At 47.2% G+C, this 24,358-nt stretch overlaps 2 protein-coding genes and 1 long non-coding RNA gene across 3 annotated transcripts in view; 1 reads left to right on the plus strand and 2 right to left on the minus strand.

Moving 5' to 3' along the window:
- LOC141732863 (uncharacterized) overlaps positions 1-24,358 on the plus strand; it is a 165,732-nt gene that overhangs the window by 119,925 nt on the left and 21,449 nt on the right. The gene's annotated exons all lie outside the window — the stretch shown is intronic.
- On the minus strand, positions 2,484-7,765 carry LOC141732537 (keratin, type I cytoskeletal 19-like). The gene is made up of 8 exons (XM_074561673.1): positions 7,213-7,765; positions 6,252-6,334; positions 5,547-5,703; positions 4,972-5,133; positions 4,386-4,511; positions 3,981-4,207; positions 3,355-3,485; positions 2,484-2,789 (listed from the first exon to the last, which is right to left on the minus strand). Exons 1-8 carry the CDS (start codon positions 7,699-7,701, stop codon positions 2,764-2,766), a joined length of 1,401 nt encoding a protein of 466 aa, XP_074417774.1. The 5' UTR covers positions 7,702-7,765; the 3' UTR covers positions 2,484-2,763.
- Positions 12,944-17,939, minus strand: LOC141732536 (keratin, type I cytoskeletal 19-like). Its single transcript, XM_074561672.1, has 8 exons — positions 17,355-17,939; positions 16,290-16,372; positions 15,569-15,725; positions 15,155-15,316; positions 14,582-14,707; positions 14,234-14,460; positions 13,772-13,914; positions 12,944-12,995 (listed from the first exon to the last, which is right to left on the minus strand). The coding sequence occupies exons 1-8, from the start codon at positions 17,937-17,939 to the stop codon at positions 12,970-12,972; spliced, it is 1,509 nt and encodes a 502-aa protein (XP_074417773.1). The 3' UTR covers positions 12,944-12,969.

The raw sequence follows: 24,358 nt of genomic DNA on the forward strand, positions 1-24,358 counted from the left end.
TGGATGAAACACAATGTCCCAGTGTCCCAGGTGAAACGCAAAACGTGTCTGCGTGGCTCAGCGTGGTGGGCGTGGAGACGGGCAGCAGCAAGAGGGAACGCTTCCCCTTCCCCACCCCACTGCAGCGCACCAGTCGCGACTCCCTGTGTGCCAGAGGACAGGTCTGAAATTACTGTATATTATGGAGCATTATATTTTTATATAGTATTATTTTAATCACATATGATTGTACTTTTGTCGTATAGGATAACATCAACTTCCATTTAGCTATAGATGGTATTAGCCAAACTTATCTGCAGCTCCTGGCCTCTTAGTAAAATGTAATTCCCACTCTAAGCGGAGTAGCTGGTCCCAGTCCCTCGGGCTGCGATAACGGGAGAGCGGCAGCAGGAGGGGGCTGTGCCAGCCCAGGCACTGGGCAGCAGGACACCCCCCGCTCCGCCTTTCCTGTGGATCCACCAGTTAAGAACTTCTGACACCTTATGGAGAGATCTGGGAAGTACCGAGATGTCTCGTCTGCCGGTGTTTACCAGGGACTTTCTCCATTTCCTTGTTCTCTGGCACAGGCACCGTTTGTATGTCACGATAATTTATTATACACCTCCTTTGAAGTTTTATCTGAAATCAAATACGGTGCTCATGAAAAACTTTTGCTTGAGTCTCGGTACAAGCTGGATAAACTACCGAGTTTGCTCTTTGTTCTCAGGCAAACACGTTCAATTTCTCTTTCCTCTGAAAAAAAAAAAAAACCAACCAAAAAAACCCCCTAAACAAACCAGTATAAATATTTTCACAAGTGCTCCAGGTTGCTCTTTCCTCCTGTGGTGGCAGGAGGGAGATGCCAGTGCCGATGGCAGTTAGAAAGTGAAAACTCGGGTGCCAAAATCTCAGGATTTCATTTTCGAGGAGAAACCGTCTCTCACTTCAGGGGGTTTGATTCCTGCCGCTGAGCCGAGACCCTCGGGGGGGGCCGGGGGCGGCAGCGCTGCGGGGCCGGGGGTTCCCCGGGGGGTTTGTGCAACGGGGGAGAAATCACGGCCTGGGACGAGGGCCCCGGCGGGCCTGGCACGACCCCAGGGAAGGACTGTGCTGCTGCCATCAGCCTCTCCCTGCCCTGGCGCACATCAGCCAGGAACCTGGTGTCACCCGTCCCTGCCCGCACCCTTTGCCGGCGCTGGGGGGGGCCAGCGGCGCCCGCAGCCTCTCCCGGCTCTGCCGCCCCCGCTCCGCGCTGCTCCGCGCTGCTCCGCCGCCAGGAATCAGGCGAGCTGCTGCCGCTCCGCTTCAGAGCCAGGGCTCAGCCCTGCCGCTCCGCTTCAGAGCCAGGGCGCCATCCTCCCTTCGCCCCGGCCCCGCTCCCTGCTGGCTGCGGCCCATAACCTGACCCCGAGCAGAGCCAGGAATGCTGTTCTTCCAGGAGCGTGGCGTATTCAGGAGCGGGATTTGGGGGAATGCGCTTGTTTTTATACCTCAGATATTTTTTAATTTCTTAGCAAAGGACTACAAAATACTTTACGTGGGTTTAGGTGTGAGAAATGTTTGTGCCATGTTGTATAGGCTATAAAAAGGACTTTCAGGCCATCTGCCTTTTCCACCCTGTGGGTGTCTCTGCACAGCCACGTATGTCCAACCACCCCTTTGCTGTCTCAAGAGAAGAGGAGATTCATGATAAAATTTGAATGCTGTCATCTCAGCACCTGCTCTCTGCTCCACTTACAGTCACCCAAGAGAAAAGGCACTTGCGTTGCACAGTCCCTCTGCCCGGGCAGGTGTCTGACACAGGATTTGCTCCGCAGAGGCAGGCTCACTCGGATACGCTTACATTAGAGGAGTCCAGAAGAGAGGTGAGGTCAGAAGACACTTCCCTCCCGCCAGGTGACTGCAATGCAGATCTGTTGAGACGTGTATGACTGACATCATCCTCCCCAGCAGCCAAGGCATTGCTCAGCTTAATGTTTGACACATCTGGAGAGCAGCTGGAGATGCGCAGCAGGGATGGTGCCGATAACTGTGTATGGATAGACACCATCCTGAGCTTGCTGTTTCATGGAAATTTCTGTCACTGATTTCTCTATTCTCCTTTCATTGATGACCTCCAGCCCCGCTTATTTCCGCCTTTGTTGTTCTGCAATGATTTAAGCAAAATGCTCTGTGGGAAACACAAGCATCTGCCTGAATTGATTGTTCATGTGGATCATGGAGGATGTCATGCAATGGGCAACGTACGCTACAGGCTTCCACTGGGAGGAGGTGGACAAGACCTGCAAGGTCAGCGAGGCCATTGTCTGGCTCCCACTGGCAAAGCAGCTTTGTTCCCAGTGGAATATGATCCTGACCAGTTTAGGTGACCCTTTGTGCATGGGTTTCCAGCTGTTCCTGCTGGGGCCGTTGCAGAGGCTGGCTGGCCTGGCTGAGGATGTGCCTTGCACCCAGATCAGCCCCTGATTTTCTAAAGGAACTCAGTTTCCAGACACAGGTTTCTTGATTGCATCAGGCAGAAGCAAAGTTTTATTAGAGAAGTTTTTTCACCAGCAGGTACATTATCGACCCTGACTAACTCAAGTAACTTCTAGAGATTGCAGCGTTAAAGAAGAGAAGCAGCAGAACAGAGAAGAAAGTGGCCTCCAACAGGCCCCTTTAGATACATGGCAAAGCATCGCTGAGTTACTTCTACTTTCTCTGCAGACAGGTGTGCAGTGAACATCCCATGTTCTTCTTTTGTCTGTGGGTTTCTCTGTATGTCATCTTCTAGTCCATTCCTCCTTAATCACAAATTCTTCTGCAGGTCACTGGAGAAAAAATGTAGCAGTATTATTTGACTGGAACAGAGATAAAATCCTTCAAATAACAAAAATTTGGTCTATGTAGTGCCCTTATTTCAAGAATACACGGTGTTAAACAAGAGCAGTTGGCAGACAACTCAGGAAATCCCAGAAATTCCCTAAAGAATTGTGTTTTAATGGGAATTTGCACTTGTAAAGTTACAGGTTTGCTCTACTAGTCACTCCTTCCAGACTCTCGCTAAGCTCTGTTTGGCTATCGTCTTCTTTACTTCTACTTCCAGATCTTTTCTTTCTGCCTCATTTCCCTCGCTTTCTCCTCTTAGTCCTACTGCTGCTCCCTCTTGTCTCTCATTTGCATTCTGCTGCTCCATATTCAGTCAGAGCCCTCTTTGAACCTCTGTCTTCGAGACACAGCCAGTTTTGCGCTGTAGTTGGATCCATTGTAGCCCATCACACCTGTAGCATTGTAACTCTCTGAGGAGATACCAATAACGTGTCCTAGGAGGGTGAGTTGTGTCCTGGCCTTATCACAAAGGAACAAACCGAAAAACACAGTTTTCCTTTCTCTTACCTTGTATATCTCCAGTCTTGCAGGGAGGGACTTGGGGCTGGCAATGGGAAGCTGAAGTTGTCGTATAGGTGTGGCTTGTCCTAATGACTCCTCCTCCTACTCCGGTTCCTACTCCGATTCCTCCTCCATGACTAGTGGGGTAAATTTGGTGAAAGAAATAGGGAACTTTAGAACTTCTCATCACACTAAGGTGGGCACAAAGTCTCAAACTATGCCTTTTATAGGGGTTCAGGTATTCTACATTGTGTTCTTTTTTCATCTTCAGAGTTGCTTTGCATTTGTTGCCCCCCTTTGGCATGGAAATGCATTGAAGAGTGTTGCAATTAATTCTTATTACGACAGTTCTCTTACTACAGAAAAGAGATTGCTGCTAATATTGACATAATACTAGTAGTTACGATGTTGTAACTGGCAGTTAACAGATTTGGTTTCTCTGCTTTGCAGATCCCAAGGAGTGACATTTAGTTCACATTTGAATGTTCATCACAGGAAACTTGCTCATGAGACAACTTTTTCATGTCAGAGAAAGCATTAAGATGGACTAAGGATTATGGGGGATTCCCAATCTGTAATACAAATCCTAGATATTTTAATTTATTCTCTAGTGGATTTAGAGGTCTACATACATAAGGTCCTGCTGTCCTCCTTCCAACAAGCACCGGTAGGTCTGAATCTCCTGCTCCAAACGGCACTTGACGTCCAATAAGGTTTTGTATTCTTGGTTCTGACACTCTATTTCCGCCCTTATTTCAGCCAATTGCTGCTCCACGCATGTGATCTGGTTCTGTAGCTCACCGAGGAGCGTGTTGTACTGACACTCAGTCTCAGCCAGAGACGATTCCAAATTATTTCTCTGATAAACAAGACAACCAAACAAAGAAACAACAGTCATTTAAGTGTCACCCTGGAGTTTGTTATTTCCAATGCAGAAATGAAAGAGCTATTCACCACCGCCATGCTGACTGGTAGGTCTGGCTGTTCCTGCTGAGAGATCCAGCAGGAACCACCTGGAGCTGTAATCTCACACCCACCTGGCTGAGCTGAGCCTGGAGATCGATTTCCAGAGCTTGCAATTGGCGTCTCAGTTCGGTAACCTGGTTGTTGCACGTCTCTACCTCCTGACCACTTGTAATAACTTCCCGATTCACCTCCTCAATCTGAAAATCACCAATCCAGAAAAAAGAGCTTCAGAGAATATCTGTGCAAATGGGACTTGCTTTTACAGAGACAGAATACAGTGAGTAGGCAGCAAAAAGAAAAGGGAGCAGGGCGAGTTCTCTGTGCACTGGGCATTAACCGCTGGCTTCACCTGCTTGCTCTTTGTACAAATCGCATTAACCTTGTGGCTATTAAGTCTCTTTAATCCAAACGTGGAAAATCTCAGTTCCAACAACACACCACAGGGCCTTGCGGCAAATGCGGCTGTTCCAGATGGGACACAACAAACTGGTCAGACAGGCCTGTGTCTGCTGTGGAACACAGGGTATAATGAGTGCTGATCTCGGGCTTCGCTGTAAAGGAGGAACTGCTTATTTTCTCCATCTCTGTTTTCTGAAACTCTCCTGTGCCCTGAAATGTGTGTGTCAGTTTGTTTCGCAGCAGGAGCTTGTCCCTTACCTTGCACTCGTACCAATCCTCAACTTCCTTGCGGTTGCGCGCTATCAGTGTTTCATACTGGCATCTCAAATCCTCCAAGATTTGCCTGAGATCAGGTCCAGGGCAGGCATTGACCTCCACACTCACGTCTCCAGTCGATTGTTTTCTCAGGCAATTCATTTCCTGGAAACATAACCCGGATCAGACACATACTGGCTTTTGAGAGACAGCGCAGAAGAGCCGAGCTCGGTGGCTGAGCACAGCGCTGCCTGCGAGCCGTGCCTCCCAGCTGTGGCTGGAAAGCTCTGGAAGATGTTGCAAGTGTTTTCCCCAACAAATCTGTTGGGTAATTTCTTTCCTCATCCACTGGAGTCAGCAGCAACTTTCACCCCGCTCTGGCCTTCCCGGTGCCAGCGCAGCCCCGAGAGCAGCAGCCACCTCCACCCACGAGGAGACAGCTCTGAACCCCACAAGCGTTTGATGGGAAAGCTGCGGTGTGAAAGTGCTTGATCTTTGCTTCTAAATTTAGAGCACATTCGTGTAGGCAAAGTTTCATGTCAGGGCCGCGGTGCTCCCAGGGAAAGGCAGGACCCTACCTCCTCGTGGTTCTTCTTCAGGCAGCAGAGCTCCTCCCGCAGCGACTCCAGCTGTGCCTCCAGGTCAGACCTGCAGAGCGTCAGCTGGTCCAGGACTTGGCGTAAGCCATTAATGTCAGCCTCCACGCTCTGGCGCAGGGCCAGCTCTGTCTCGTACCTGGTTTGTGCAAGAAAGCAGGAACTCAGAACAGTAACATCTCACACGCACTCAGTTTCTGCAAAGGTCTTTCCCACCTGCCTGCTCTAAACTGGATTTTGTTGTCTAAGCTGAATGCGCTGTGCATTAGATTTCTGCACTGCACTTGATGTCTGTTATGTGAAAACTTTTCTTCCTTATCTATCTTTTTCCTGATCAACGTATGTTTGATACCACTCATCCATCTGCATTTCTGTTTTTCTGATCCAAATCTGCGCTGGTCTGCGATGGAAATGTGCCAACCAAACCACTAAGGACCACTCCCTCCATCGCTGGTCTCCAGCCCTCACCAATAAGCACTCTTGCCAAATGCTTTACCCAAGAATAGTAATTAAGGGAGGGCTGGTGACCAAGAGCAAAATGCATTTCATCACTCCATCCTGCCCTAATGTGGTTTTGTAGTGAGACTTGTCTGAAGTCTCTATAATTAGTGCACCGAGACTCCACAAGTAAGATGTAAAGGAGCAGGAAGGAGACAAGGGAGTTCATCCACGCAGAGGGACACTCACTTCACACGGAAGTCATCGGCAGCCATCCTGCTGTTATCGATGTCCAGAATGATCTTGTTGTTATCAATGGTTGCGCAGACAATCTGGAAGAGAGCAGACCATGAGAGGTGTCTCACTTTTCTCTGCTGTTATACTCTAGAGGTGTATCTAGATTGCAGTTAGGTACTAACTCTTCACAATTTCCTTTTTCTGTTACCTTCTTAAGTCACCTTGTTCCTTGAGCGGAGCAGTTGCAGGAGGTAGCTTTGCCTCCTTAACTCACAGTCAGTAAAGAAAAGAGGTTGTGAGTGAAAGAGTTGTGAGATGGGACTTCCCAGTTTCAAGGTCTGAAGGCAAGTTCCAAAGATGCTTCACAGAGAAGTGAACCTAAAGAACCTTCCTTGAGACATTAAGTCTCAGCTGACATTCACCATGGCGTGTTCTTGGCTTCAAGCTTAAGGATCTTCAGGGATACAGTTGGAAGGTGTCTTTAAGCCTGAAGATCAGCCATAGCTTTCACTGGGCACATAGTAGTATCAGGGTCTTTGTGCCACTGCAGCAATCTATTTTAAATACTCAGCTTTTCTCACCTAGAATTTATAATGCTCCGTTTGATACAGCATTTGCTATGTATGTTTTCCTCTTGTTCTATAGTTCTATAGTTCTCTTTGCTTTGCTCTTCCTACCACTGCATTTCCTCAGAGCACACTTGGTAATGTCGTATTTATAACAGTATAGTCAAACCGCAATGTAACAAAGCATCCTTTTCCTTTTAAGAGTATTATCCCACCTGTATCCCCTTGCAGCACCCATCTTTAATACGCACCCACAGTCAACAGTGTCAGAGGGGAACTTGCCAAAATTTATGTTTGCAAAGACGTTTAACAGCACCGAAGTTATCTCTAACAATTACAGTAGGTTCTAAATACAAATTTATAAATAAGCTTTAAATAGAGGAGGAGCAACTGAAAAAGGGGATTACCTGATTTTGAAGATCTTCGATTTCCTTGTAATAGCAGCTGTAGTCCCGGGGCTCACAGGAGAGGCCCTGTGTCGCGTACCACTCTCTGATTCTGCATTCCAGTTCAGCATTTTCCTTCTCCAAGCACTTCACCTTGTCCAGATAGGAAGCCAGGCGGTCGTTGAGATTCTGCATGGTGACCTTCTCATCGCAGGATGAAAGCAAACAGTCGCCACCAAGACCACCAACAACCACACCGCCTCCAAGGCCAAACCCAAGGCCATTGCCATAGCAGTTGCCACCTCCATAGCTCCCACCAGCCAAGCTACCAACACTCAGTCCCCCTCCATAATTCACTCCACCGCAGTAACTCCTTCCAGAAAAACCTCTGCCACTGCCTATCCCATAGGAAGAAATCCGTGCTCCACCACCACCACCAATGATACAGCTGCCACCACTGCTCCTGCCTTTGCTAGACACAGTAATAGTCTCCTTAATGTTGCAACTCATGGCGACAGCAGCTGGAAATGCAAGCAGAAGCCCAAAGCAAGATGCACAGCTTGATATTAAATCAGACTGCGAGCTGTCCGTTGCGGCGAAACTCTATTTATACCTTCCACAGTGGGTGTCACCACTGTTTCTTCTTCCCATAAGGCTGGCTACTCCAGCCATTGGTGCCAAGAATAATTTCTCAAAGGGAAGTTTCCTTTCAAGAATCCTGGTAGACAAGGAAGATACTTTACATGTCTCTTGCTAATTTCAAAAATACATTAGCAATAATGTTTTATGAATCATCAGCTTTTTGTTTATGATGCAAACTTTACAACATTAAGCCAGGAAAAACACTGTCCTAAATTATATACCAGGAAGAAATCATTAAAGGTTATTGCATCAAAGGGCTCTTTATCTCTCATTAATTTATTTTCATTTTATTTTGAGTTGAATAAGCAGTTTTCCTGCAAGGTGCTGATGTTGGAATATGTGAGATGAAAAAGAAAGAATAAATACGAAGTTTGACTCTCGAATGATGTATGAGGAATGATGTAAGAACTTTGTGGAAAGATCAGAGACACAGAGATTAAGTTTCTCCATTGGCAAAATGACAACTCCCGAGCTCTCTGCTACGAGACCAGTGAGAGCGTGGCGTGATCTCTTAATGGACGTGGATGAAAGGTTCTTCGTGTATGATTGTGGCTCTCCAGTAACACACAAAGGATTTGTTTCTTTATGGGGAGAGGGTAAAGTAAGGTAAAAGTACTTTAAATATTTCCTGTTGTTTGGTGAAAGATATTTCCGCAGTTTTCATCATTATGGATAGTGATTGTTGCTGAGGAAGGGTGGGCGTTTTGAAACAGTGAATGGGAGTGGAAACGTCCCATGGGCAGTCTCTCTGTCAATACGCGCTGCATTCTAATAAGAGGTTTAGGACTGCTGTCCTAGGAAATATAAAGGCAGAATTGCTGATAAAGCTGGCAGAGCAGTCGTTGCCCAGTGCAGTTCTACACTGGCTTGGAGAAGATGGATTAAGTACAAACTAGAGGTTCTTCTCTATCACTAATGTCTCCAAATCTTAACTAGACAAAGAAATTGAAAGGTAAGAACCCTTTCACTTTTCTGACATCAGAATTCAGGCTAAGCTCATTTTCTTGAGATGTTTTGCTGAGGCTCAAGAGCAATGGCCTTCCCTCTGGGACAGCCTGTTTCTACTGGCCGTTGAGCAAGAGACAGGCGTTCCGCAGCTTTCTGAAACTAACCCTTCGCTGTAAGAAATTCTGCAAGCCTGCTTCACCAGAGAACAAGTGAGCTCGAACTCTTGCTCAAGCCCTCACTCCGTGTCAGGATTGTGGATTGAAATAACTAGTATTATGGCAAGTAAATAATACCCCTTAGTGAAGGATAGGATTATCCCAGTATTCATGGATTTGCCCATCATTTTATTGCTCTTCTCCTCCTTATTTCTGTTGAAAAGATGCCTCCCATTATCTCTGCATCCTTGGATCCAGTACAATGAAAGCCAGCGGCATTCCCGTGATATCTCCAGCAGGCTGGAGACAGAGGTGTGGAGGGACTTGCTCAAAGTGATTTACTCAAAGACAAAGAGCACGCCTCTGGCAGAGTCTGCAGTCAAACCCAGGTCTGCTGGATCAGGCTGCAGTGCCTGATGTCAGCCTGCCCTTCCTCCCAAGTTGTGCTCCACTCAGTCCCTGAATACAAAGGAGCAAAGCTCAGAATAGGTAAAAACTCTAATAAAGTTATTGTGTATAGGAAGGAATACCTGGATTTCATTATTAGGACTGGAGAACATAATTGGAGTCAGGGTGTGGTGGTAAGAATGAACCGAAACTGATGTCATATTGCATTGCTTGAAGCTTTGCCTGTCCTGCATATGATTCTTCAGGAGTTTCCCAAGAGCTGTCTGCAGCAAGCACCTTTTCTGCGTGAGCACGCATTCCTTCCTCTGCTCCACAGTTATCATTTAGCACATCAGAATAATACAGGCAGAAACACGGAATGACTTACTCCTTTGTGGGAGTGGAGGATGTCTACATGCCTATTGCGGTAATTATTGCAGAGGGCAGAGAGGATGGCTCCTGCTCTTCTGAGATACATCGGTCCCCTGGGGGCCTGGAGCTTTATCCATTAGACCCACCTCTTTCTGCTGCAGGCCATCGGCCGGTGCCTTTGCCCAGCATCCTTCAGTGGCACACGCTTGCCCTCTTTCTTGCTATTTTTCCTTTTTGTCTTCAGGAAATGGGTGCACTAATTAAGCTCAGATAAAATTAAATAATTGTTCTGAAGACCTTAAAAAAATAAATTAAGCTTTCCCTACTATTTTCATTCAGTTATTTCAACTCATAAATTTCCTGGGTCTGTCTCATTAGCACAAAGAAATATGGAAATCTCATGGAAATGTAGTTTCCAGCCCAAGGTTTTCAGCTCCATAATTTGAAGCTCCTTAATATATGGGTTGTTTCCAGGGTGTTTTCTGCTGGGGAACTGTTTATCACAAGCTGCCTTCTCATGAGCTGCTTTCCAGACGCATCCCAACTTGTAGGTGCACAAACAACATCACAGCGTCTCAGGAGCTGAGTCTGTACCCCCCCCGGGGGCTTTCCAGAGGCATATTCACAAAGTCTGGATCATTAGAGTCTTTCTGGCCATGTCATTAGGTCTCTTTCACCTCTCAGGAATTTAGGCCAGCTCCTTTGTGAAAGTGCCTGCTTTGCACCTGCCGGACCTGGTGGGAAGGGTGGGAAGCCTTTGATATGGATAGAGGGAATGTGGTGGAGCAGCTAGATGTCAGTAGCAGTTCGCAAGAGAAGGAGACTAGCCCAGGCCTGGTGGGAATCAGCTGGGGCTGCCAGAGGAAAGCGGCAAGCTCTTCTATACTGTAGGTAGCCTGGAGTTTCCAGAGGACTGAAAACTGGAAGTGCGTCAGTAGAGTGTATATTTATATTTTTAGAAATGCGAGTGCGAGGACTCGTAGGTTGGGAAGCATTAAGGCCAGGAAGGGCAGCGGTGGGTTATCTTACATCTTGCTTTGCACTGAACAAGGCAGGAGGAGACAATGGAAATGAAAGACTTGCTTTCTGACTTTCTCAGCCAGAGCTCTGAGAACAACTGGGATACACACAGAGGAGTCCAACCGATGGAAATTTGCCATTATACCATGATACATATCTCTTTTTGATTTCTTGTGAAGTGCTGGCTTTACACGTCTACTGGGAGATTTCTGCATCAAGTCTGGCACTTTCTGTAGGGCTGGAACTGATCTTTAAAGACAATTTGATTTAGTCTTGGTTTAAAAACATCTACTTACTCTTCTGAGTCATTATTGCAGTTCTTCCAGTGTTCCATTTTCTTATGGTCCTCTAGCCCCTGGATACTATTGGGTTTAATGTCTGGTAGATAAAATAAAAGAAATACCACTGAGACATCTGCTCTCCATGGTCTTTTACAGCAGAAGGGCACCTTTCACCTGCTCCCTCATACGCTAATGACTGAGATTCTTCAGACACTTGCTACCTACAGGCCTTGGAGATGCTGCTTTCCTGGAAGGTTCCAGGTTGTGTTAAGTCTATTTCTGTAGCAACAGAGAAATTGGTGTCTATATAAAAGAACTGATGCTAGAAAAGTGTGCCACACTATAGTGTATAGATGGTACTGAAATGTTTTGGTCTTGTACCCTTTCTCCTCCTCCCCCAAGGCTGGCTGTTCCACAGCCTCCAGCTTTTGACAGAAAAGGAATAACCAGGAGTTTGGCTTTGCCAGGTCGTCTCATAAATTAATATGACTCTTTCTGTAACAGCCGCATCGCAGCGTACCGGTGCTGCTGGTTTAGCTGTGAACCTGCAGGGTGGAGTGGGCACGTGAAACCGGTCACTGCTTGGTTTTCTGGATGAACAGACCATTTAATTGGCAAAACACCCTCCAGCTCATAACGACTTTTAACTGAAAATTCTCCAAAGCCGGAATGACTCTGCAAGCTCAGTGTGGCCCATTCCCATGGCTGCACCCCCAGAAGAGCTCCAGGGCCCTGAGTTACCAAAGTGCTGCCCTGGCTTCTCTGGGCAGGTCAGTGTCAGGACACACAGACACTACCCCGCCAGCCCGCGCTGACTCTGCATCAGCTGCGTGGCTGCTCTTCGAGGCCCCAGGGAGGGAGTGGTCTTTGCCTTGCGTGTGAGGGTTAAGACATAATGGCTCTGTGTCTCCAAAGGCCCTGGATGGCTTTTTTGTCCGTTGTATTCTCTGTTGCACTGCACTTTTTCAGCTCCCATCCTGCCCTCTCCAGCTTTCCCAAGAAGGTATGTCTAATGTGAGGATGATGTTTCAACAGTTCCTGATGCTCAGGTTAAACTCTGAAATAGAAGGATGACCAGTAAATGACTCAGTCACTATGTGAAAATAGATAGGAAGGAAACCTTTTGCCTACAGTCCTTTTCCCAATGGGAAGATTCCTATAAAACGTAAGGGATAGGTCGGAATATAAGCCATGTCAGCAGAAACTGAATCCATGGTGGAGGCCAAGATTTGCTCTTCGACCTAATCACAGTCCCCAGGCTGGACGATGAGGTATGAGAGGACACAGCCCACGTGTGTCAGCACTAGACTGGGGCCGAGGCAATCTGCCTCCAGATGTTCCATCACTGACCTTCAAAATATTTCTAAAAGTGTGTTTTAGCACACTGTTCTGTGGGAAGCACACCAGCATCTGCCTGATTAGGCTGTCTGTGTACATCATGGAGGATGTCATGCAATGGGCAACGTACGCTACAGGCTTCCACAGAGAGGAGGTGGACAAGACCTGCAAGGTGAGGGAGGCCGTTCTCTGGCTCCCACTGGCAAAGCACCTTTGTTCCCAGTGGAGTATGATCCTGACCAGTTTAGGTGATCCTTGTGCATGGATCAGCACCTGGTTTTCTAAAGGAACTCAGTTTCCAGACACAGGTTTCTTGATTGCATCAGGCAGAAGCAAAGTTTTATTAGAGACACTTTTTCACCAGCAGGTACATTAATGATCATACTACTGGCTTACTCCAGCAATAGTCATGGTGGTTGGGCACACGCAGGATACAGACTGGAAAAAGCAAGTAGCAAAATAAAGCAGAATGTGGCCCAACGCTCTGCGTATCCCTCTGACACATTGCTTAGCATTGCTGAGTAATACAGAAGAGCACGCTCCTCGCCCTTTGCAGAGGCATAGGGTAAATACTCTCTCTCTTCATCCATGGCTCTGCTTCAGGGTTCTCTTGTTGGATATTCTCGTTTCTCTACTTAATCACAAATCCTTCTGCAAGGCACTGGAGAGATCAAAGGAAGAATTACTTTGTTTATAGCAAAAATAGTTTCTTTCCCACACTGTCATTGTATACATGTGATCATTTCATGAGCCAATTCAATTAAAATTTCAGATAAATACCGTCCCTTCCTGGAAAGGTCTGATTGTTGCCTGCCAGTCCGGCAGATGGGATTTGTAGCTGGCTTGAGCATGGTTTGCCCTTTTACATAAAAATGCCAAATGGTGGAAGCTGCAGACATTGCACCGGCAGCAATCTGGGTGGGGAACACACCGGGGTCCCTGCCAGAAGAGTGCCCCTGCGCACACTCATTCTCCTGCACCAACTGTCGCCATATTTCTTTCTTTCTTCAGTTTGGCTGGAAGCTTCCTCCTGAAATAGTACTGGGAGTTTCCTGCCAGTATTCCTATGATTCCTGCTTTTTTTTCTGATTTCTGGGCACTCTGCTTTCTCCTGCTCTTTCCTTTGTCCCAGATTTCATGTCAGTCCTTTCCCCATGTTCTCCATGGCTTGCCTGCCTGCTGACTCTCTCCTTCTCCTTTCTGTTCCCTCTTCCCCCCTTCCCCTTTTGCAGTTCTCGTGCTTCCTAGCAGAGCCACAGCTTCCCGAGAGCACTCGTAGCCACTCCTCTGTGGCCTCCCATCATGTATTTCCCAGTAGCCTCATAATAAAAGTTTCCAATAGCGCCTGTAAGCTGGGTGGGAAAGATCTTTGTTGCTGCCTGTCCTTGTTGCGTTAGAGTGGACTGTGGAAATCGTGTAGAGTGCTGGAGTTCTTACCTTGTATCTCCGCAGCTGCACAGGATGGCATCTGGGAAGACGAAGTGTAAGTGTGGCTTGTTCTAATGATACCTCCTCCTCCTATTCCACTTGTTCTTGCAACTCCTCCTAGACCCGAAGACTGACCAATTCCTCCTTGCTGACTAAGGAGACAGGAAAATCACATTTTAGTGAAGGAAATGACAGATAGGTAAACTAGAACTACTTTCTTCATTGTCTCAATCGGTTTTCATTTATCACAAAAAGTGGAAGAATATTGCAGTGACTTTTCTTCTTGTGGCAATGGCGGGCACAGGGTGGGGAAGCAAATTGTCACCATTGATTACAAGGCAGCTTGAATAGACGAGTGAGGGTGAAGGAGCTGTGCAGGGCCTCCACCTATTGCTCACTTTGCTTTTAGGTTAAAATACCCCAGACACAGGTATTTTATTGTATCATTTGGTGCGTCTCAAGCCTACTTACATGAGGTCCTGCTGTCCACCCTCCAGCAGGCAGCGGTACGTGTGGATCTCCTGCTCCAGACGGCATTTGACGTCCAGCAGGATCTTGTACTCTTGGTTCTGGCACTCCATCTCTGCGCGCAGATCAGCCAGCTGCTGCTCCACGCATGTGATCTGGGTCTGGAGCTCAGCAAGGTGGTTGTTGTAGCGACACTCTGTCTCAGCCAGCGAGGACTCCAGGTTGTCCCTCTGAGGAGTGACATGTGGCACAATGCAAATACAGGCAAGAGAAACCCTGCATTTAAGCTGCAAATTCTTACACGAGAGCACAACTGTGAGACAGCGGAGCTTTACGCCAGCTCACACCCACCTGGCTGAGCTGAGCCTGGAGATCGATTTCCAGGGCTTGCAATTGGCGTCTCAGTTCGGTGACTTGATTGTTGCACGTTTCTACCTCCTGACCGCTTGTAATAACCTCCCGATTCACCTCCTCAATCTGAAAATCACCAGTCCGGAATAAAGATGTTCAGGGAATGTTTAATGTAAGTCAGATTAAGTATAAAGAAAAGGGCAGAGAAGCTAGCAAAAAACATGAAATGAGAAAGGTCTGGGTGACCTCTCTCATCCTAATGGAGTGTAAACCGTGCTCGTCATTCCTCTTGCTCTTCTAATAGTCCAGTTCCTCTCACTGCTTACTGCTTTGTAAAGAGTTCCTGCCCCAAGTCTCGCTACCATGCAGCAATTCCTGTCACTCCATGAAAGGACGCAGAGCGGCAGTATCCCCTATGTCACTTGGTCACTTTCAACCACTGCTAAATGGTTTAGCTAGCTAAACCAGCAGCTAAATGCTGTTACAGTAGGTTGTGTGGTTCTGATGTGTAATAAATTACTGTGGAACTGTGGTGTTAGGCAGGCAAAGTGAGAACTGCATGAATTTACTCACCTTGCACTCATACCAATCCTCAACTTCTTTGCGATTACGTTCAATCAGCGTTTCATACTGGCACCTCATCTCCTCCAGGATCTTTCTGAGGTCTGGGCCAGGGCAGGCGTTGACCTCCACGCTCACATCTCCAGTCGATTGTTTCCTCAGACAGCTCATTTCCTGAAAACACCACCCAGATCGTGTCATTTTTTAAAAAGAAGGAAAAAACCGAGGGAGCTAAGTGCCCCTGTTGGGAAGAGCAGAGCCCCTGGCAGAGCCCCTCTCTGCTGGACGTTCAGAGCTCTGAGTTCACATGAATAGTCTCACCAACCACTGGCCCCTCTGCAGGCAGCACCCCAGGGGTGGGGACCACGGAGGGTGATGGATCCTGTGTGAATTAAGGCTTTTGAGGCGAGAGGGGCAGGACCCTACCTCCTCGTGGTTCTTCTTCAGGCAGCAGAGCTCCTCCCGCAGCGACTCCAGCTGTGCCTCCAGGTCAGACCTGCAGAGCGTCAGCTGGTCCAGGACTTGGCGTAAGCCATTAATGTCAGCCTCCACGCTCTGGCGCAGGGCCAGCTCCGTCTCGTACCTGAGGGTGAGAAAGAAAGCAAGAAAGAGGAGTCAGTGTCTGACACCACTGTTTGTTCTTTTTTCATTTGGCCATCCATCTTTCTTACAGTACTTTCCTAACTAGCTTCGCAGGACGCTAGGAAAAGCGGTCTGCGGCTTGCTCTGTCAAATCTGCCCTCAGTCTGCCTTCTCTGGAGCTTTTCCACTGGGGCGGAGGTGTCACTCACCACGTTCCTGCGCTCCAACAGGAAAAAGCAAAGGCTTCCCCTTTGAAAGACACCACGTGCCAGAACGGGAGCTCAGGTGAGCCCACGCTGCTCCCTGTCTGCGGATCCCTTCTGCTTTCTGAAGAACTCTAATCTCCACCCAAAAATATCTTCTTGTCCTAAACTTTCCATTCTGGAACTTCCACTAATTAAGGCAGCTCTGGAGGCAGTGGATGGAAGAGCTTTTCTGCACAGCCTCCAGCCCGTCCTGACCAGCAGGACCCAGGAGACCCGTCTGAGAGCTCCTTCTCCCCAGCTCTGCGAGGGGGAGCGCAGTGACAGAGGGAGGGGACAGCTGTGTGCCATGGGGTACTCACTTCACTCGGAAGTCGTCGGCTGTCATCCTGCTGTTGTCGATGTTCAAAATGATCTTGTTGTTGTCTATGGTTGCACAGACGATCTGGAAAAAGAACATTCACCCCTGAAGTCTCTCCCCTGTATCCTCAGGCTCAAGTGTACCCACTGACTGGCGCTGCCAGACCCAACCTCTTTCTCTCTCTATTTTTTTTAAATATTAGCTAGCAGACGTGGGGGAGTGGAGGAGCGCGGTAGTCACAGGGCTGAGTGTTCAGTGAAGTACGGTGAAGGCATTAAAATGCTAAAATACGTGGTTCAGATGCAGACAGTCAGGGAGGTATAATTAGCGTTGTCCAGCAGCAGCCACAATCCACCTAACCTTTTACATCTAAATCTTACTTTCACGGATAAGAGATGTAAAAGCTTTGTTTCGAGACTTAATTATAAGTCTGTCTCATCCTGTCTGTTTCCTGGATTCTTTTCGCTTTACTCTTCTTCTTTGTGCATTGACATCCTAGGATTTTTGCCAAACACACTTTGCAAACAAATGTTTTTAATTTTAAATTGCATACTCAAAATGTGTTATGGCAATGCTCTCTTTGTTCTTATTTTTAATTAGATGTCCTATATTTCCCAATTCTGTATGAAAGAGTAAACTTGTAAAAAAAGGAAATAGCATTCAACTGGAATTCTGCAAGACTGGTGACAGAATAAAATAGATTCAGGCAAATTAATGTGATCCATTATTTATTTCTCTTTTAGTTGCTTTCTTGGCATATATCTATTTAAACTCCTTGGCACAAACCTAATTCAGAAAGACTTCTGAGCCAATCCAGACGTATTCCATAAACATAACATTTTCCCCTTCAAATACATCTGATGAATAAAAGCGATGGAAACAGTCCAAAGACGCAAGGTTTTTACCTTTGAGCTCTAGGGCTTTCTGCAGGTAGTTTGCTTAATGGCTGTTTATGAAAAGCATCAGACACCAACGAAATGTTACTCCTGATAAAACTGCATTCACTTGTGAACCAACACCGTGGGAGAAGCTTACAGGGGAGAAAGCAGCTGAGAAATGATGTTACCTGATTTTGAAGATCTTCTATTTCTTTGTAATAGCAGCTGTAGTCCCGTGGCTCACAAAAAGGGCCCTGCTTGGCATACCACTCCCTGATTCTGCACTCCAGGTCAGCATTTTCTTGTTCCAGGCACCTCACCTTGTCCAGGTAAGAAGCCAGGCGGTCGTTAAGGTTCTGCATGGTGACCTTTTCGTCACCGGAAAGAAGAATGCCATCACCAGCAAAACCACCTCCAACTACCCCTCCACCAAGACCAATACCAAGGCCACCTCCAATGCCACCGCCAAAGCGAGCACTGCCACCGCTGAATCCAATGCCTGAACATCCTCCGAGGACAGCGGCTCCTAAGCCACCTCCATAGTTTCCACCAACCAAACTGCCAGTGCTCAGTCCTCCTCCGTAATTCACACCACCACAGTAGCTTCTACCAGAAAACCCTCGGCTACCACCTATCCCGCAAGTCGTGTATCTTCCAGAAGAGACTGAGGAGATCCGTGCTCCTCCACCACCACCACCGCCACCAATAACACAGCTGCCACCGCTGGTCCTGCCCCTGAGAGAGCCAGTTGTCTGCTTAATACTACAACTCATTTTGAGGACAGCTGCAGATCCAACCCAAAGCCCAAAGCAAGATGCACAGCTTGATATTGAATCAGACTGCAGGTTGGTTGTTGCCGCAGATCTCTATTTATACCTTCCAAAGGGGGTGTCACCTATAGGGTGTTTCTTCTTCCCACGGGGCTGGCTAGTCTTGCTGTTTATGCCAAGAATAAATAGCCCATAGGCAGTTTCCCTCTAGAAATCCCAGTTCACAAGGAAGATACTTTACATGTCAGCAGCTTATTCCAAAAAGTAAAATAATGTTTTATGAGTCATCAGCTTTTTGTATGATGCAAACTTTACAACAAGTCAAGAAAAAAATTTGCCCTAGATTATGTACAAAGAAGAAACATTGGTATTTATAACATCAAAGTGCCTTTTATCTTTTATTAATTTGTATTTATTTTATTCTTAGTCCAATAAACATTTTTGTATCACATGCTATGGTAGAGTCTGTGGAACAAAAATGGGAAATTAATATAAATTCTCACTTCTGAAAAGTGTGACTAATAGTGACCGTAGGTGTGAAAAGACCAGGGATGTCGTGGTGTAGATGTCTGGCACCTGGCACAATGCAGGCAGTCGGTCTAATACATGCTTTACTGTGAAATTTCATAAATCACTGAGCCCCGTGGTTTATGTTTCTCTGGTCGTGCAAACACAAGAAGACAACGTGCTCCCAGTCTGCAGAGCTCAGGACTGTTAAATGCTGGAAGTCCCTGGTTGTCTCTGTGTCTAGATGTTACACAGACTTGATGGAAGCTGAAGCGTATGAAGTACCTCTCTGAAGTTATTTTTCAATTACTCTAATTGCTGTCCATGCCGCCTCAATTTGTGGTGATCGTAGATAAAGAGATGACAGGAAAGGGAGTATCCATGGGCGATATATCTAGTTCCCTGGATGGACCGAGATGTGATCCCGCAGGTCTTTCCCATTACCAAGATTGTGCTGAGCACAAAATAAGAAGGAGAAAAGCTTTCTGCATTTCTTAACTGAGTTTGTCAGAGTAGTAGCAGGCTTTGGCACAGCCTCGCTAGTCATGGGAGCACCATCTCCAAAACCAGGCGAGCAACAGCCAAAGGAGCGTTCGGAGAACTCGCTCCGCCAGTGCAGGTACCTTTCTCCGGCAGACTGCTGTAATGAGAGGATATTCTGCTCTCCAGGGAACAGAGGCTTCTCTTCCCTACAGGGTGGAATTTCCAAGCAACTCTTACTCACAAGTAACCTTTGACTCAAGTATGTCCATATTTACAGGAGCAGTTGTGATAAATCCTCTTTGGCGGTGAGTGTGACACCTGACAGGGAGCCCCGAGAGCAGCCGTCACCTCGGGCAGAAGGGCAGAGGAAACCCGCACTCGTACCTCGGCCACCTCTCGTGCCTCTGGGAAGGTGGACTATGTGTGCAGTGAGGTGGCTTCTGTCACCATGGTAGGAGAGTGTCCCCCAAGTATATATAGGCGTGCTCATCTTCTCACCAGCGTAAGTTAGGACTCTCCACTCTCCAGTGAGATAATTTATTTCTTTACTTAGATCAGAAATGATAAAAAGACGCCTACCCGAGGCTGGCAACATCCTGAATATTCATGATTTGGATGGTTCAGTGAAGGAACTTGCTCAAGGACAGAGCCGGAGTCTGTCAGTGCTCGCATTCTTAGCTGGGACTGCAGTGCCTGAAATACAAGTCCATCCCCCCCCTAGAAAGACATCCCCATGCTCCCCACACAGCCTAGACTCACAATAGAGAAAATAATGAACAAAAAGGAGGGTAGGGAGTAAATCTGCCTTTCATCCATCATTTTGAGGAATATAATTGAAGACAGGGTGTGGCTGTAAGAGCCAACAGAAATTAAGATAATGTCTGGATTGCTCGGAGCTTTGCTTCTGCTGTGTAGGGTTTCAGCAGAAGCTGCCTAATAGCAACCTAGAGAGAGCTATTCCCTTCCCTTCCCTTCCCTTCCCTTCCCTTCCCTTCCCTTCCCTTCCCTTCCCTTCCCTTCCCTTCCCTTCCCTTCCCTTCCCTTCCCTTCCCTTCCCTTCCCTTCCCTTCCCTTCCCTTCCCTTCCCTTCCCTTCCCTTCCCTTCCCTTCCCTTCATTCAGAGTCTTGAGTTTAGGAGGAGACACTGCAGATACTTGACATTTCTCTATGGGTGGGCAAGGAGCACCTACACCCACTTCTTTCAGCAATTTCCTAGTAGAAAGAAGGAATAGGTCTTGTTCTACAAAATAAATAGATTTGCAGCATTGATCAACCTTTTACATACCATAGAATCGTAGAATTACCTAGGTTGGAAGGGACCTTTCAGATCGTCTAGTCCAACCATCAACCTAACTCTGACAAAAACCATCACTAAACCATCTCTCTAAGCACTGTCTACCTGTCTTTTCAATACATATGTCCTGCCTGAAAGGTCCACAGGCTACTGAATCACTTTTTACCAGTGAGGATTAGAAACTATCATACAGTTCTTCCAAAGCACTCATACTTGGGATATAATTACATTCTTTGGAGCTTTACTGGGTTCCTGCCAGTTTCCCTGGGACACGGAACATAGGACTGACACAGCAAATGCATCCAAAAGCCAGTCCCTGACTAACCAGACTGCATTTTACAACCAGTTTGAATTTTCCTCGCTCTGTGCTGGGTGGCTGGGCCGTTTGCTGGCCGGCGGGCAGCGTGCGGCCGCGTGGTAGTTGTGCACCGAGACCTTGCCGCAGGGCGGGCAGAGGTGTGTGTGTTTGCTGCCTGTGTGGAGCTCTGCTTTCTCCTGCTGTGAGCCACCCTCTTGGTCTGAAACATCCATCTGTACCGGCTTTTTTTCCCCACTGAACTGATTTCTTTACCTCCACTTTTGTTATTATTTGTATGCCTGTAGCCTAGGAGCATGGCCTTGAGGCAGAGCAGCGTGTAGGAAAGGACTGTGCAAGTCTAAGACATAAGAATGTCCCAAAAGAATTTACAACCCAAGTGTAAGAGAGGAGGAAAGAACTGGTTTCCTGCAGATGGAAGTAAGGGAAGCGATGCCGGCTGTTAGCCAGCGCGGTCGGCGGTGGTCTCAGCACAGTGTCGCTGCAAACGCTGTTAGCTCTTGTGGGCACTATGGAAAAGATGAGAGATGTGAAAGTGGACGGAGAGGTAGTCGGTGTGAATACTGACACACGGTGATGGGCAGCACAGGCGGAGGCCGGAAGATGTTACGTTCCCAAGGGATGCTGCGGGCAGTGGAGGCCGGTCCTGTGGGAGCCGTGGCTGTCCCGCGGCGCAGCCTGTCTGCGGAACGTCCACCTGGCTCTTCACGCTCTGCTCGCGTTACTTATCGGAGCTGATAATGTTTTCTCGTGTCAACTACAAGAAGGGTGTGTCTAATTTGACAGAACTTTGCTTTCATAAGCATTGCTTCAGTGATGTTTGTGCAACCACACTGGAATATGATTTTATCTTGTCACTTGTAATTACCATTAATAATTTGCATAATAGCCATTAGGCATCGCTTATTAAACACTTCTTTGATGTGATACTGAACCGGCTCCAGACCTCATGCTCCCATCTTTCAAATGCAGACCATGACTTTTTTCTGGGTGGTGACTCACTGGTTTATACCACCGTGCTTAGCAGAATTCCTGTAAGGCAAGTGAAATAATTATCACAATGACTTTGTTAACAGCATGATGCTCGGTCTTAAATATGCCTGGGAGACCAAAGTGATTACTCTGTTTCAGTTTCTTTCTTGCTGACTGTTCACATCTTCAAACTACCTCTGAACATTTGCTAGTGATGAAGTAGAAGTTCAGCAGAACGTGGAGGTTTCTTCCTACTGAAGCTCACAGTCTGCCCTGATGCATTTTGTGAAGGGTTTTAATTTCCTTCCAGCGCCTACCAGACGATGACAGTGCAGCCAGACTTCCCAGCATTTGCATCTCTGGAAGCGCTGCTGATTAGCATGGCAAAGAGTACAAGAGACTTTGTATTGGGATGGACTGGAATGGCGATGGGTGAGGAGACTGCAGCGATGTCACTCCGTGGACAGCCGAGTGCGGTGCAGCTCGGGAGGGAGAGCAAGGCTTTTGTCCCGTCCCTGCTGGCAGAGCCGCGGGGGTCAAACCACAACCCGACCAGCAAAACTGGAGCATTCGGGTGCTCCCTGCGCTCAAATAGCACACGGTGGAACAGTGGAGACAGGCAGGCAAAGGTGTGGGCTGGCCCCAGCCTCCCCAGTGCGTCTCTTTATCTGCATTTCATACTTGTACTAAAAAATCTCTTGATTTCAATACATTTTCAATACGTGGTTCATACTGGCAGTTTAAATCATGTTACTCAGTGTTCCGAGCTGAGAAATTTCCTGCTGATTATAGTAGAAGTTTTCTCATCTCTATGATTCTTTATAAATGTTACACAAGGCAGTAAACAAAAATACAAGGCTCACAGATAGTTACTATGGGTGTGAGACTGTACCTGTCTGTGTACTTTATAAAATAGACTTTTATAGAGAAATTATAGCGTATATGTCACACCAGAATATGGCCTACTATTAAAAATGCATAGTGCCTGTAATCAGGTATAATTGCTTGTGCTGTGCAGTCCTTAACTCATGGCTGATTTCCAGCATTGGCAATTTGCAGAACTAAGTTGTTTTCTTTCTGTTTCTTCACTGATGTCTTAAACCGCTGGCACGTTCACTCCTCAGGGATTTTTCCTGGTGGTGGTGTAATTCACATGTCTCTGCTCTCTCTGTAGGACAGAGACCGTGTCTGCCAGAGCACTCACAGTACCTGGCACCTGCAGGCACTGGTGGCGATGCTGATAGCTCCTGCTCGCAGCCCGAGCGCCGGTAACTCCCCCTCTTCTCCTGGGGCCCCCACCCGTGCTCTTTTCATCCTTAGGTTCCTCTCCCAATCTTACTCCTTCAGCCTAAGTCTCTGTCTGTCTTTGAGATACTCATTCATTCTTGCTTTACAAGATTTGCACATTAAAAGAGACAAAGAACGAGCCCTTAGAAACTGCACTGCCTGTGTGCTGGTGTGAGTGGCTGCGTGTGGGGAATGTGACGGAGGTTTGCCGGCAGGCAATGTCCTGGGTCACTTCTGGTCCTGTTGTCCCATGCACTGCGTCCTCTGCGTTTCGTTTCTCTTCCCTTCCCCGACTCTTCCTATGCTGTTTCCACAGTCATCATTTCCCATCACTGTCCAGCTTATAAACTCCTCGGGCAGGGAAGGCATCTTTCCATGGCTGCACAGCGTTTAACGCGGTGACCTTAGAGGTGCTGTGTAAACACCGAGGCAGGTTAAATAATACTGAAACGCACAGTATAATTAGTGTTGCAGGAACGGGAGATACAGAACTTAGTAGAGAAAGTATTTAACACAGAGCCTTGTCCAGATCTCGTTAGAGCAATTACCCCCGCAGGGCTAGCCAGTGTCTGTTGCTCGGGTGGAGGCTGGGGAGAGCCGTCCGCAGCGGGACGGCCCCGTCCGTGCTTCCCCTGGCCCTCTCTGCTCGTGCCCTCACGGACATGGCGTGCGGCTCGCACTTGAAAGCTTGGGGCTCGAGAGGTGACACAGGAGCAGACCAGGCTTTCTGCAGGGCAAAGGCTCAGAGCAAGAAACAAAACTGGCTACAAAAAGGCCCATCTTTGCTGTGATTTTTGCCAAGAATAGCTGTCTGTGGCCAAGCTTTGGCTTGTCCCATGTTGTCATTCCAGAAACGTCTGAGCCGTTTCTTTCTTTAGAAATGGACGCTAATTAAGATTCATCGTGTTCCCTGAAGTCTTCATGTTAGAAGCCTTCGTGTTAGACCTCTCTATGAGGTTAGTCATCAAACCCCATCCAGTATTGCATTACAGAAGAAGAAGAAGAGCTACGTAATGAGGAGCAGAGACTGTGAGCACCATTCCCAGCCTGGCTGACACCTGCGTCAGGTACCGCTGCCGCTGAGAAGGGACAGGCTGGCTCTGGGGTCTCTGCTTGCACAAGCAGCAAAATGGAGCTGTGTTCCTGAATGCGTTTGTAATTCCTTTCTCTGTGGTAATAAAATACCAGCATCTTTATTTTTTTTCTGGCTGTTTATTGTATCTTACTTTTAAAGAAATTCTCTCCCACGTATTAATTTGTCTCACCCTTTTATCTTCCCACGTGTTGCCAGCTGGTTCTTCCTGTTTGCCTTTTTTTAAAATCCATTTAGAGGTTCTTTATTTAGCATTTTCTCTGGGAATTGTTTTCCTCCACCAGAAGGGTGTGTCAAGTCCAGCAGAGCTTTGCTGTCAAAATTACTACTTCAGTATTATTTGGGAAAACTTGTTGTTCTTGATTTTATCCTGCTACTGCACATTCATAATAACTCAAAGGTGTTATATATTATATTATATTATATTATGTTATGTTATGTTATGTTATGTTATATTATATTATATTATA

Source organism: Larus michahellis, chromosome 18, assembly GCF_964199755.1.
Source record: "Larus michahellis chromosome 18, bLarMic1.1, whole genome shotgun sequence".
NCBI classification, from domain to species: Eukaryota; Metazoa; Chordata; class Aves; order Charadriiformes; family Laridae; genus Larus; species Larus michahellis.

Coding starts and splice junctions, on each gene's coding strand:
- LOC141732537 (XM_074561673.1), bottom strand. CDS start 7,701: ATGAGTTGCAACATTAAGGAGACTATTACTGTGTCTAGCAAAGGCAGG. Junction 6,335..7,212: donor TCGAAGATCTTCAAAATCAG/GTAATCCCCTTT, acceptor GCTCTCTTCCAG/ATTGTCTGCGCAACCATTGA. Junction 3,486..3,980: donor GGAGGACAGCAGGACCTTAT/GTATGTAGACCT, acceptor TTACCCCACTAG/TCATGGAGGAGGAATCGGAG.
- LOC141732536 (XM_074561672.1), bottom strand. CDS start 17,939: ATGAGTTGTAGTATTAAGCAGACAACTGGCTCTCTCAGGGGCAGGACC. Junction 15,726..16,289: donor GCCGACGACTTCCGAGTGAA/GTGAGTACCCCA, acceptor TCTCACCCTCAG/GTACGAGACGGAGCTGGCCC. Junction 15,317..15,568: donor TGAAGAAGAACCACGAGGAG/GTAGGGTCCTGC, acceptor TGGTGTTTTCAG/GAAATGAGCTGTCTGAGGAA.